Below are 12,701 nucleotides of genomic sequence, written 5' to 3' on the forward strand. Positions count from 1 at the left end.
TGGGCAATAAAGGCTGGCCAAATCACCGATGCCCACATCCCTTAAATTAATTTTTATAAACTGAGATTACTAACCTATCGATACTATTCACTGCTTGCTGATACTAACCCATTAATAGTACTCACTGTGAATGAGATTACTAACTAGATTATAACTTTAATTACTAACCCATCACTGGTTCTCACAGTAACTGAGATTACTAACTGCATTGTAGCTGAAATTACTAACCTATCGATGGTATTCTTGCTGATACTAACCCTTTGCTAATCAAAAACGTATATTACTAATAGTTTGTGCTTTTAATTGTCATGCTTGCATGTAAACAGAGAATCACTTCCATTTTCCTCCCGTTGTTTACAGATTTTCGGCACACTAGAAAGGGCCAAGGAGGAATACAATATCAAAGATTATTCAGTCAACCAGATATCCCTGGAGCAGGTGTTCCTCAGCTTCGCTCGATTCCAGTACCACACAGAGGAAAGATCAGATTAACTCTGATCAAACTGAACTCCTGTCCTTGACCCTGACCATGAGCTCACAGGAGGCGAGTTACAGGTGCAGGAGCCACGCACAGGAGCATGTCTATACGGGGCAGGGACGAACAGTGCATGAGAAATAAAAACCCAGAGTAAAGTTAACACTAAACCTGAGAGACCCAGACTATGCTAGAGGTGGGCAGGATCACGGTGTGCTGGAGTTGGGCAGGTTCACAGTGTGCTGGAATTGGGCAGGTTCACAGTGTGCTGGAGTTGGGCAGGTTCACAGTGTGCTGGAGTTGGGCAGGTTCACAGTGTGCTGGAATTGGGCAGGTTCACAGTGTGCTGGAATTGGGCAGGTTCACAGTGTGCTGGAATTGGGCAGGTTCACAGTGTGCTGGAATTGGGCAGGTTCACAGTGTGCTGGAATTGGGCAGGTTCACAGTGTGCTGGAATTGGGCAGGTTCACAGTGTGCTGGAATGGGGCATGTTCACAGTGTGCTGGAATTGGGCAGGTTCACAGTGTGCTGGAATTGGGCAGGTTCACAGTGTGCTGGAGTTGGGCAGGTTCACAGTGTGCTGGAGTTGGGCAGGTTCACAGTGTGCTGGAGTTGGGCAGGTTCACAGTGTGCTGGAGTTGGGCAGGTTCACAGTATGCTTGAGTTGGGCAGGTTCACAGTGTGCTGGAGTTGGGCAGGTTCACAGTATGCTTGAGTTGGGCAGGTTCACAGTGTGCTGGAGTTGGGGAGGTTCACAGTGTGTTGGCGTTGGGGAGGTTCACAGTGTGCTGGAGTTGGGGAGGTTCACAGTGTGCTTGAGTTGGGCAGGTTCACAGTGTGCTGGAATTGGGCAGGTTCACAGTGTGCTTGAGTTGGGCAGGTTCACAGTGTGCTGGAGTTGGGGAGGTTCACAGTGTGCTGGAGTTGGGGAGGTTCACAGTGTGCTGGAATTGGGCAGGTTCACAGTGTGCTTGAGTTGGGCAGGTTCACAGTGTGCTGGAATTGGGCAGGTTCACAGTGTGCTTGAGTTGGGCAGGTTCACAGTGTGCTGGAGTTGGGGAGGTTCACAGTGTGCTTGAGTTGGGCAGGTTCACAGTGTGCTGGAATTGGGCAGGTTCACAGTGTGCTTGAGTTGGGCAGGTTCACAGTGTGCTGGAGTTGGAGAGGTTCACAGTGTGCTGGAGTTGGGGAGGTTCACAGTGTGCTGGAGTTGGGGAGGTTCACAGTGTGCTGGAGTTGGGGAGATTCACAGTGTGCTGGAATTGGGCAGGTTCACAGTGTGCTGGAGTTGGGCAGGTTCACAGTGTGCTGGAATTGTGCTGGTTCACATTGTGCTGGTTCACAATGTGCTGGAGTTGGGCAGGTTCACAGTGTGCTGGAGTTGTGCTGGTTCACATTGTGCTGGTTCACAGTGTGCTGGAGTTGGGCAGGTTCACAGTGTGCTGGAGTTGGGCAGGTTCACAGTGTGCTGGAGTTGGGCAGGTTCACAGTGTGCTGGAATTGGGCAGGTTCACAGTGTGCTGGAGTTGGGCAGGTTCACAGTTTGCTGGAGTTGGGCAGGTTCACAGTGTGCTGGAGTTGGGGAGGTTCACAGTGTGTTGGAGTTGGGGAGGTTCACAGTGTGCTGGAGTTGGGCAGGTTCACAGTGTGCTGGAGTTGGGCAGGTTCACAGTGTGCTGGAGTTGGGCAGGTTCACAGTGTGCTGGAGTTGGGCAGGTTCACAGTGTGCTGGAGTTGGGCAGGTTCACAGTGTGCTGGAGTTGGGCAGGTTCACAGTGTGCTGGAGTTGGGGAGGTTCACAGTGTGCTGGAATTGGGGAGATTCACAGTGTGCTGGAGCTGGGGAGATTCACAGTGTGCTGGAGTTGGGGAGGTTCACAGTGTGCTGGAGTTGGGGAGGTTCACAGTGTGCTGGAATTGGGGAGATTCACAGCGTGATGGAGTTGGGGAGATTCACAGCGTGCTGGAGTTGGGGAGGTTCACAGTGTGCTGGAGTTGGGGAGGTTCACAGTGTGCTGGAGTTGGGGAGGTTCACAGTGTGCTGGAGTTGGGGAGATTCACAGCGTGCTGGAGTTGTGCTGGTTCACAGAGTGCTGGAGTTGTGCTGGTTCACAGTGTGCTGGAGTTGTGCTGGTTCACAGAGTGCTGGAGTTGGGCAGGTTCACAGTTTGCTGGAGTTGTGCTGGTTCACAGTGTGCTGGAATTGTGCTGGTTCACAGTGTGCTGGAATTGTGCTGGTTCACTGTGCTGGAATTGTGCTGGTTCACAGTGTGCTGGAATTGTGCTGGTTCACAGTGTGCTGGAATTGTGCTGGTTCACAGTGTGCTGGAGTTGGGCAGTTTCACAGTGTGCTGGAGTTTGCAAGTTCAGTTGGGCAAGTTCAGAAGTGTGCTGGAATGAAAGCCTCCAACTCTGGGTAATGCAGCAAAATACAGTCTGTGTGAGAAATGGCTGCAGTTTAGGGAATTGGCCCTTGGTGCTGTACACGCTGTTACAAATGAACTGGATTATATTACACTGACTAGAAACCCATTTGTCCAATAGTCTTGTTCCAAGATAAAAGGTCATAAAGTGATCACAGCAAACAGGCTTATGAATTGATCCATATATATCCTTGCCCCGCGTGTCATGCAGTTGGATCCTTCTGTTCCTTGGTTCGCACCTGAGGATCAAAGTGCAGTTGTTACTGCTGTAAAACTGGAGCCCTCTGCATTCAGGTCTGAATCCTGGTCCTGCCTAACAAATTGTTTCTATTCAAATAGTCATCTGATGCCCTCTTGAATACATTGATTGACCACACTTCCAGCCAGTGCATTCCAGACCTGAGCCACTCACTGTGAAATAGTTTTAAAGAACGTTACATTTGCTTCTTTTGCAACTCACTTTAAATCTGTGCCCTCTCAATCCTTGTACGAGTGTGAACAGTTTCTCCCAATATACTCTGTCCAGCCCCTCATGATTTTGAACCTCTACGAAATCACCGCCTTCTCTCCAAGGAGAACAGTCCCAATCTCTCCAAACTATCCTCACAATGTTCTCATCCCTGGGACTGTTCTTGTAAACCTAGAGTGGTTGTTTCTTACTTGTAATGATCCCGCTCAAGTTTGGATCATTAATAGTGACCGATGCACTGAAACAAAAGCACAACACTAAGATGCTGGAAATCTGAAATAACAACAGTAAATGCTGGGGATACTCAAAAGGTCAGAAAGCATCTATGGAGAGAGAAACAGAGTTAATGTTTCAGATTGATGGCACTTTGTCAGAACTGGAAAATGTAGGACTCAGTAGCAGGAGTTAGGTCATTTAGCCCTTTGAGCCTGATCCCCTGTTCAGCATGGCTGATCTCATTGTGGTCTCAATTCCACTTTTCTGCCTGCTCCCCATAAGCCTTGCCTCCCTTACCTGTTTCACTCAGCCTTGAATCAACTCAGTGACCCAGCCGCCCCTACTCCCTGGGGAAGAGAATTCCAAATTCTAATGATCTTCATCTCTGTCTTAAAAAAAATAAATCTCTTACCCCCTGGTTCCTATCTCCCCCAAAGGTGAAAATATCCTCCTGGTATACACCCCATCAAGTCCACTTAAGTTGTTACATGTTTCATACAAGCGGTGTGCAGGCTATTTGGCCCCACAAACCATTTAATATGATCATGGCTGATCTGATCGTAACCTCAAATCTGAATCTCGTCTACCCCTGATAACATGTCATCCCCGTGACTATCAGTAATCTATCCACCTCTGCCTTAAAGATTTTCGAAGACCGTGCTCCCATTCTCTTATCAGGAGGAGAGTTCTAATGACACTCAACCTTCTGACAGAAAAAAAATTGCATCATCTTTGTTCTAAATGGGTGCCTCCCTATTTTTAAACTATGACCCCCTAGTTCTAGATTCTCTCATAAGAGGAAACATTTTCTCCACATCCACCCTGTCAAGATCCCTCAGGATCTCATTCTTCCATATTGTATATTTTTTCAAATAAAAGCAAAGCAGATATGGAGACCAAAATTGTACACAACACTCCAGATATGGTCTCACCAAAGCCCTATACAGCTGCAGTAAAACTTCCCAATTTTTAATTCCATCCCCCTTGCAATAAATGCCAACAATCCAATTGCCTTTCTAATCATTTGTTGTATCTGCACACCAACTTTTTGTGATTCATGTACCAGAACACTTAGAACTCTGTACTACCAGGTTCTACAACTTTTCATCATTTAACTAGTATACTACTTTTCTATTCTTCCTGCCAAAGTAGACAAGTTCACATTTTTCCACATTATATTCCATCTGCCAAAATTTGACCCACTCAACCTGCCTATATTCCTTTGCAGACTCTTTACCTCCTCTTGACAACTTTCCTACCTCTCTGTGTTATCGGTAAATTTAGCTACCATGCATTTGGTTCCTTCATCCAAATTATTGATGTAGATTGTAAATAGTTGAGCCCCAGCACTGATCCCTATGGCACTCCACTGTTGCAACTTGCTAACTTGAAAAATACCACTTTATCCCTACTCTCTGCTTCCCATTAGTTAACCAATCCTTTATCCATGCTAATAGGTTACCCCTACACCATGTTCTCATATCTTATGTAGTAACTTTTGATGCAGCACCTTTTCAAATGCTTTTTGGAAATTCAAGTACACCACATCTACAAGTTCCCCTTTATCTACCTTGCTTGTTACTTCTTCAAAAAATTTAATAAGTTATTTAAACACGATTTCCCATTCAGAAAGCCACATTGACTCTGTCCCAATATGATTTTCCTATTATCTTGCTGTAACCTCAATAATCGATTCTAGCAATTCCCCTGTGACAGATGTTAGGCTAACTAGACTGTAGTTCCTGCCTTCTGTCTCCCTCCTTTCTTGAATAAAGTTGCCTTAACTATTTCTCAATTCACTAGGGCCCTTCCAGAATCTAAAGAATTTTGGAAGATTATAGCCAGTGCTATAATCATAGTACTACTATCTCTACAACCATTGATTTTAAGACGAGGATTCATGCTGTGTGGTCCTGGTGATTTGTTTGCCTTTAGGTCCAATAGTTTTCCTGGCACCTTTTCCGGAGCGATGGTGATAGTTTTAAGTTCATCCTTCCCGTTCTCATTTTGATTTTCAAGTATCTTCAGGAAGTTTTCTGTCTTCTGTGAAGTCAGACACAAAATACCTTTTCAACACCTCCACTGTTCCCTTGTTCTCCATCGTCAATTCAGCAGACTCGATCTCTAGAGGACCAGCACTAGCTTTAGTTACTTTTTTTCCCTATTTGAGCACTCTTACTATCTATTTTAATGTTACTGGCTAACTTTCTCTCATACTCAACTTTCTCCCTCTTTATTTGTGTTAGTCTTTCTTTGCTGGTTCTTAAAATCTGACAGATGTTCTGACCAACCACTAATCTGCAGATTTGTACTGATTCAATTTGATAGAATCTTCAACTTCTTTATTTAGCCATGGAAGATGTATTCTTCTCAAAAAGTCTTTCTACTCGGGTAAATATTTGATGAGAGTTATTGAATATCTCTTTAAAGGTCTGCCACTGCATCTCTACTGAGCTTATTCACTTAGCTAGTTACACTTTCATACCTTTATAATTACATGATGCCTGTTTAGAATCCCTACAGTGCAGAAGGAGGCCATTCAGCCCATTGAGTCTGCACCGACCACAATCCCACCCAGGCCCTATCCCCATAACTCCACATATTTACCCTGCTAATCCTTGACACTAGGAGGGTCAATTTAACATGGCCAATCCACCTAACCCACACACCTTTGGACTGTGGGAGGAAATCGGAGCACCTGGAGGAAACCCATGCAGGCGCGGGGCGAACGTGCAAACTCCACAGTTACCTGGGACTGGAATCGAACCGGTGTCCCTGGTGCTGTGAGGCAGCGGTGCTAACCACTGTGCCACCGAGCCACCCCTGGTCTTACACCCGCATGTCACCTCTTCAAACTGAGCATGAAATTTCATCATGTTATGATCGCTGTCAGCTAAAGGCTCTTTTACCATGAGGTTAATGATTATTCCTTTCTCGTTGCTCATTACCAGGTCTAAAATAGCCTGCTCCCTGGTTGGCTGTGGAATGTACTGCTCTACAAAATTGTTCCACTCCCCATTTATTTCTTCCTTTATACTCTGTCCTTTAGTGTAACTACTGTTAGGAGCCTATAAACTACTTCCACGAGTGACTTCTTACCTTTCCTAATGGTTATCTCTACCGAAAACAGATTCTGCATTTTGGTGTTTTGAGCTAAGATTATCTCTCACTACTATACTAATGACATTCTTAATTAACAGAGCTACCTTACTAATTCCTAGTTCCTATACTTTTGAATTGTCAAATACCCTTCAATATTCAGGTTACAGCTTTGGTCACTCTGCAACCATGTCTTCAAGATGGTCATCTGGTCATATTTATTTCTATTTGTGCTAACAATTCAACTATTTTGTTACAAATGCTGCACACATTCAGATATGGAGCCTTTAACTCTGTCCTTTTTATCCATCTCTGCAATCTCTGGCCTTATCTGCTTGTGCGTTCTTAAGTTTGTACCCTTTGTTCTTTCCTGCCACACTCTCATTATCATTCCCCAAATCGCTGCCCTTCTCCAATACCTCATTGTTACCATTTGATTTATTACATTTTCTTTCACATATCCCTTTATGTCCACTCTTTAGTTTAAAGCTCTTTCTACCACCCTAGTTATATGACTTGCCAGAAAACTGGTCCCAGCATTGTTAAAGTGAAGACCATCCCCAAGGTACAGCTCCCACTTTTACCAGTACCGGTTTCAGTGCCCCACGAATTTGTCACATTGGTCTTTTAGTCATATATTCATCTCCATAAGACCATAAGATATAGGAGCAGAATTAGGCCATTTGGCCCATCGAGTCTACTCCACCATTCAATCATGGCTGATATGATTCTCATCCCCATTCTCCTGCCATCTGCCCGTAATCCTTGATCCTTTTGTTGATCAAGAATCTATCTATCTCTGTCTTAAAGACATTCAATGACCTGGCCTCCACAGCCCTCTGTGACAATGAATTCTACGGATTCACCACCCTCTGGGTTAAGAAATTCCTCCTCATTCTCAGTCTCTAATCTTATTTACTTTACACCAATTTGCTTGTGATTCAGGTAATAATCCAATGCCCCTAATAATTTAGCCCATAAATGCTCATAATCTATAAGCAGAACCTCTTTCCTAGTCCTGTCTAATATCGTTAATATAGACCACGACAACGGGATCTTCCCCCTCCCACTGCAGGTTCTTCCACAGACCTGAGAATATGTCCCAAACCCTGGCATTGGGCAGGGAACACAGCTGTCCAGACTCTCGCTGTTACAGAGAACTATGTCAATCCCCCTCACTATACTGTCCCCTACTACCTCTCCATTTCTATTAACTTCCGCCACTTGAATGGCTTCCTATAACATGGTCAGTTCGCACATCCACCCTGCTGCCCCCACTTTCACCCCCGCAAGCTGCAAGAACTTCCAACCTATTGGACAACTGCAAGAGCTGAAGCTCCTGCACTTCTACCTTCTCGATCCCACACCTGTCTCACTTGCACTCTTACCTTCCTGTCCCTGACCAAATCAGAAGACCCTAACCTGAGGGGTGTGACCCCCTCCCCCCTTTCTGGAATAAAGTGTCTCACAATTTACCCTCTCCCTGATGCAAAGCAGGATGTGAAGCTTGGCCTCCAGCTCAATGACTCTGAACTGAAGCTCCACAAACCACTGACACTACAGACACATTTTCCTTAGATCACACTGGTGCTTGGGAATTCCCACATTCTGCAGCTGCAATACATCACCTACCTTGCCAGCTTCATTACGTACTAATTAGTTTATTATTATTTTCTGAATTTATAATCAATAAACCCTACAACTCCCATTGAGCGTCACTATAATTAGTAAACTGTACTCCTACAAATTAATTCTTACAATTCCTAGAAAATTACATGAGTTTTGAAAGATGAATGGGCAAAGTATTCGCCAATTGATCACTTACCTATTTCCCTCGCTACAAATTCTCTCACTCACCATTCCCAAAAATTTAGAGATGTAACAGGCTTTAAGCTAATACAGAGGCAGGGAAATGGGGGAGACCCATCAGAGGCAGTGGCGGCACAGTGGTATACATTTGGGAGGGATTAACTCAACAGGTGACTCTGGACCCCATGAAGTCTCATGGCATCATGTCAAAAATGGACAAGAGCAGCAGGAGCATGGGAACACCATCACCTGGAAGTTCCTTGCCTAAGCACACACCATCCTGACTTGGAAAGGTATTGCCGTTCCTTTATTGTTGCTGGGTTAAAATCCTGGAATTCATTCCTTAACAGTGTAGGTGCATCCACTGCAGCGATTCAAGAAGGTGGCTCACAACCACCTTCTCCAGGGCAGATAGGGATGTGTAATAAATGCTGATCTAGATAGTCCCATAAAAGAAGAAAAAAAGTTGGGATGATGGTTGAAGGCAGAAGGAGATGGTAATGAGGCAAATAAAGAAACAAAAGATGCCTAAAAGAGATACAAATTAGAAGAGCAATTGACCCATATAATAATCGTAATTTGTTACTAGTAATAACCCTGGTGTGAGTGAAGATTTGTTACTAGATTTATCCTGATGTGAGTTGTGGTATAACTAGCAATACTGGTGGGTCACAGACACACTGCAGCTTCCCCTATGAATTAACTGAATAAACCAAGTGTCTAGGAGAAATAGATGTAACATAGTGGCTCCATTCTCCAGTTGTTCAAATGGCACATAGAATCAAAGAATTACCTCTTTCTGTGCCATTTGGACCGTCATCATATTTGTACCTGCTCTCTGCAAGTGAGTTCCACTCTCATGCCTTTTCCCAAAGCCCTGCATTTTTTTTCTCTTCAGGTAATTTATTCAATTCCCTTTTGAAAACCACGATTGAATCTTCACCACACACTCAGGGAGTATATTCCAGATCTTAAAAACATATTATGTAAAAAAATGTTTTTCCTCATGTCCCCATTGTTTCCTTGACAATCACCTTGAATTGGTGTCCTCTGGTTCTCGATCCTTCCACCAATGGGAATAGTTTCTCCCCATCTACTCCACATGAAACTGAGTCTGAGACTCACTTTATAAACTTGTTGCTGATAACCAACTTAATCTGGCCACTGAGTAAATTCTTTGCTGTTAATGCAATGTAATCTTTACTGTTCACAAGAACATTCAAAGCTGGAAATTGAGTCGTCTTGTTCTTATATGTACAGAAATTCCTGTACGTTACAAGAAAGTAGTTTCAGTAACGATTCAAGAAGGGGGATGAGGGAAGGTGCATTCTCCATGTATGAAAACTGCTTTCCACCCCAATTGCAGTTGAGATCTTGAAAGTTCATGAAATGGATCAAACAAGAAGTGTCTACATTGTTGGTTGGAATGGAACCAAGGATCAAAACATCAACATTCAATGCAAGGAATATATTTATGTGGGTGACAGGATCTGCTGGTCTCAGACTATATCCATTGTTTTGAGGGCTCCTCTGTGTAACCTTAGGATATCAGTCTGTCAGCGATATCTGAACTTCCCTGGAAGATACTTGAGAAATTTTAAGTGTGATGCTAACTCAGTGAAGACTTTGTACCAGATAAATGTGTGAGTAGATTCCAGTTACCAGAAAATGAACACTGTCCCACCACAAGCACTTGTCATTCTCATTTGATTGAACAAAACTTAAAAAAAACAGTCTCCACTAACAAACCTGTGTTCCTGATCATAGAATCATAGAAACCCTACAGTGCAGAAGGAGGCCATTTGGCCCATCGAGTCTGCACCGACCACAATCCCACCCAGGCCCTACCCCCACATATTTACCCGCTAATCCCTCTAACCTACACATTTTAGGATTCTAAGGGGCAATTTTTAACCTGACCAATCAACCTAACCCACACATCTTTGGACTGTGGGAGGAAACCGGAGGACACGAGGAGAATGTGCAAACTCCACACAGACAGTGACCCGAGCCGGGAATCGAACCCAGGAGCTGTGAAGCAGCAGTGCTAACCACTGCGCTACCTGTCAGTGATACCACTCAGCCACAGAATATGAATGTATCAGTACTTTAGTGTTTTTATTTAAACATTACATTCTGAATTGAAATCAATTTGTACCATATATGTTAACCAGCGATATGTAATGGTGGATGAGGCATCACTGAGATACAATTTATTGAAGTTGAAGTCTAGTTCATGTAATACTAAAGAGCCAATAATACTGTGGCATCTCACAATTTCACTGTATTATGGACAGGAGAGTAGCTCTGAAAAGGACACCCTAGAGCAGCTGCTACAAGGTTGGGGATGAGGGTGCCTTTCAAATTTCTACCTGTGATTCTGATGGGTCTGTTTTTTTAAACACATTACAGAAAATCCAAACTGATGGCAGCTCGCTCATCATGTCCTGACATCACAGGCTAGACCTTCAACACTTGCCTCCCAGCATTGAAAATCAGGCCCATTGGCTCAGATCTGAGTCAAACAGAAATAAGACACCTCTATATAGCTGAAACTCTAAAACCTCAGGTTCAAACACTAAATAACCAAAATGAAAGAAGAGTCCAGAATTAGTTGCAATTGATGCTATGTGGTGGTGTTGCAAAGCAACTAATTAACACGGTTTTCAAGCCATCACTGTGATGATGTTGAATGTTCCTTTTGACTTTGTGAAATACGGTGCTAAGGACTGTCACCTGGAGTGGCTGACTTGGTTTCCTCCATACAGTTTAAACCCAGTGAATGTAAACAATTATTACTGACATCTGCTGCTTACTTTGTATTCTCGAATATGAAGTTTAATTTTTTTTTATTAAAAGCTGCACTTTAACAACTCTTAAATCTTTGTGATGATTTCCAATTAGAATCCTAACAGTGCAGAAGGAGGCCATTGTAGCAAACAATAGATTTACCAAGTAAAGCGTGCCCATGAACAGTTCACGTCCAATTCTTATTGCACGTTACCTGCGTTTCAAAACATAGCCTATAGGTGCCGCATACAAGCTTGGGACACAACAGACAAGTTATCTCTTTATTTAATTGAAACTAAGGGGAGCGCCGAGATAAACGATCACCAGCAGCCCCAAATTACAAAAATTGTGCTTCCGAAATCTCTTGATATCGATTCCGCACGGATAAAGCGCAAGCACCTCATCCATGTGCCATTCACAGCAGAAACCCTTTTGTCAGAGTGCGGACGAAACTCCGACCTGACCGACCGCAGTACACTCTACAGTAAAGGTGACCAGATCGTACAAAGCCGTTCACCAGCTTCCCTGAGGCTCTTTACCATTAAAACTGACAGACAGGCAGCATCCGGTTCCCTAGAAACTCTTTACCGTTTCCGCTAATGTTGCACTTACCGATTACAAATAATTTATGCAAAATCCGCAAAGCATTGCGGGACATAACCTGTCTTGCGGCGGGGCAATGGCGCCCGTCCTGTCAGAGGGGGCGCTCCGGAGAGAGGTTGGCGATGGATGCTAAATGCACAAAACTCCTCTCCAGCAAATGTCACCCCAAACACCTGAAGTTGTAAATGAAGATGCTTGCACAATGGCAAATGTTTTAGCTATGCATGGAGTAGTTCATTCTAACAGCAACGAAAGGATTCGGCCAGAAAAGCACTGGGAATGGATGGAAATCGGCAACCTGAGTGATTGGGTGTCAGAAGCTCATAGCACCCCTACAGTGCCGAAGGAGGCCATTCGGCCCTTCAAGCCTGCCCTATCATTAATTGTGATCAGGGCTGATAGTCCTGTTAGAATTTTCTAGGTTTCTATGAGTTCCTTCCCAAATTCCAGCGAATATAATCCTAACTGACCAAATCTCTCCTCATCCCAGGAATAAATCTGGTAAACCTTTAAGTTGTAGTCTTTTGTCATCATTCCTACACAACCCCAGCAACTTTACATGGTGTCAGGAGCTTAGATAGCACAAGGACTTCAGCGCATCGACCTGCTCATCTTTGATTAGAACATCACCCACAATTGGAAAAAGTTCACAAAGGAATGGTGCATATACTGCCATGCTGGTCTCCAATAAATTGACAAAAGTTCAAGCAGACGTTCAAGTTCAACGCTGTTGAACCTAGCCGGTCCGGAGGCAATTGAAAAATCTGAATCCTTCGTCTTCCAAAGGAAGGAAGGCAAAAAAGACCCTGGGGTACTAC

The 12,701-nt window shown here is 44.1% G+C and overlaps 1 protein-coding gene and 1 non-coding gene across 6 annotated transcripts in view; one reads left to right on the forward strand and one right to left on the reverse strand.

Annotated features, from left to right (window-relative positions):
• Nucleotides 1-11,358, forward strand: part of abca3b (ATP-binding cassette, sub-family A (ABC1), member 3b) — a 118,101-nt gene extending 106,743 nt beyond the window's left edge. For 3 of the 5 annotated variants that reach the window (XM_078240426.1, XM_078240427.1, XM_078240430.1), the window contains one exon: nucleotides 361-544. In XM_078240426.1, the coding sequence (XP_078096552.1) occupies nucleotides 361-492 (132 nt within the window). In that variant the 3' untranslated portion in view covers nucleotides 493-544. Of the gene's footprint in view, nucleotides 1-360; nucleotides 545-10,034; nucleotides 10,134-10,902 lie in introns of those variants that run through there. The other 2 variants (XM_078240428.1, XM_078240429.1) reach the window with 2 other exon arrangements.
• A 222-nt stretch (nucleotides 11,359-11,580) lies between these two features.
• On the reverse strand, nucleotides 11,581-11,715 carry LOC144510929 (U11 spliceosomal RNA). Its single transcript, XR_013500701.1, has one exon. It is a non-coding gene; the product is annotated as a U11 spliceosomal RNA (small nuclear RNA).
• Nucleotides 11,716-12,701: the final 986 nt, after the last annotated feature.

Source organism: Mustelus asterias, chromosome 23 (assembly GCF_964213995.1).
Source record: "Mustelus asterias chromosome 23, sMusAst1.hap1.1, whole genome shotgun sequence".
Lineage (NCBI taxonomy): Eukaryota > Metazoa > Chordata > Chondrichthyes > Carcharhiniformes > Triakidae > Mustelus > Mustelus asterias.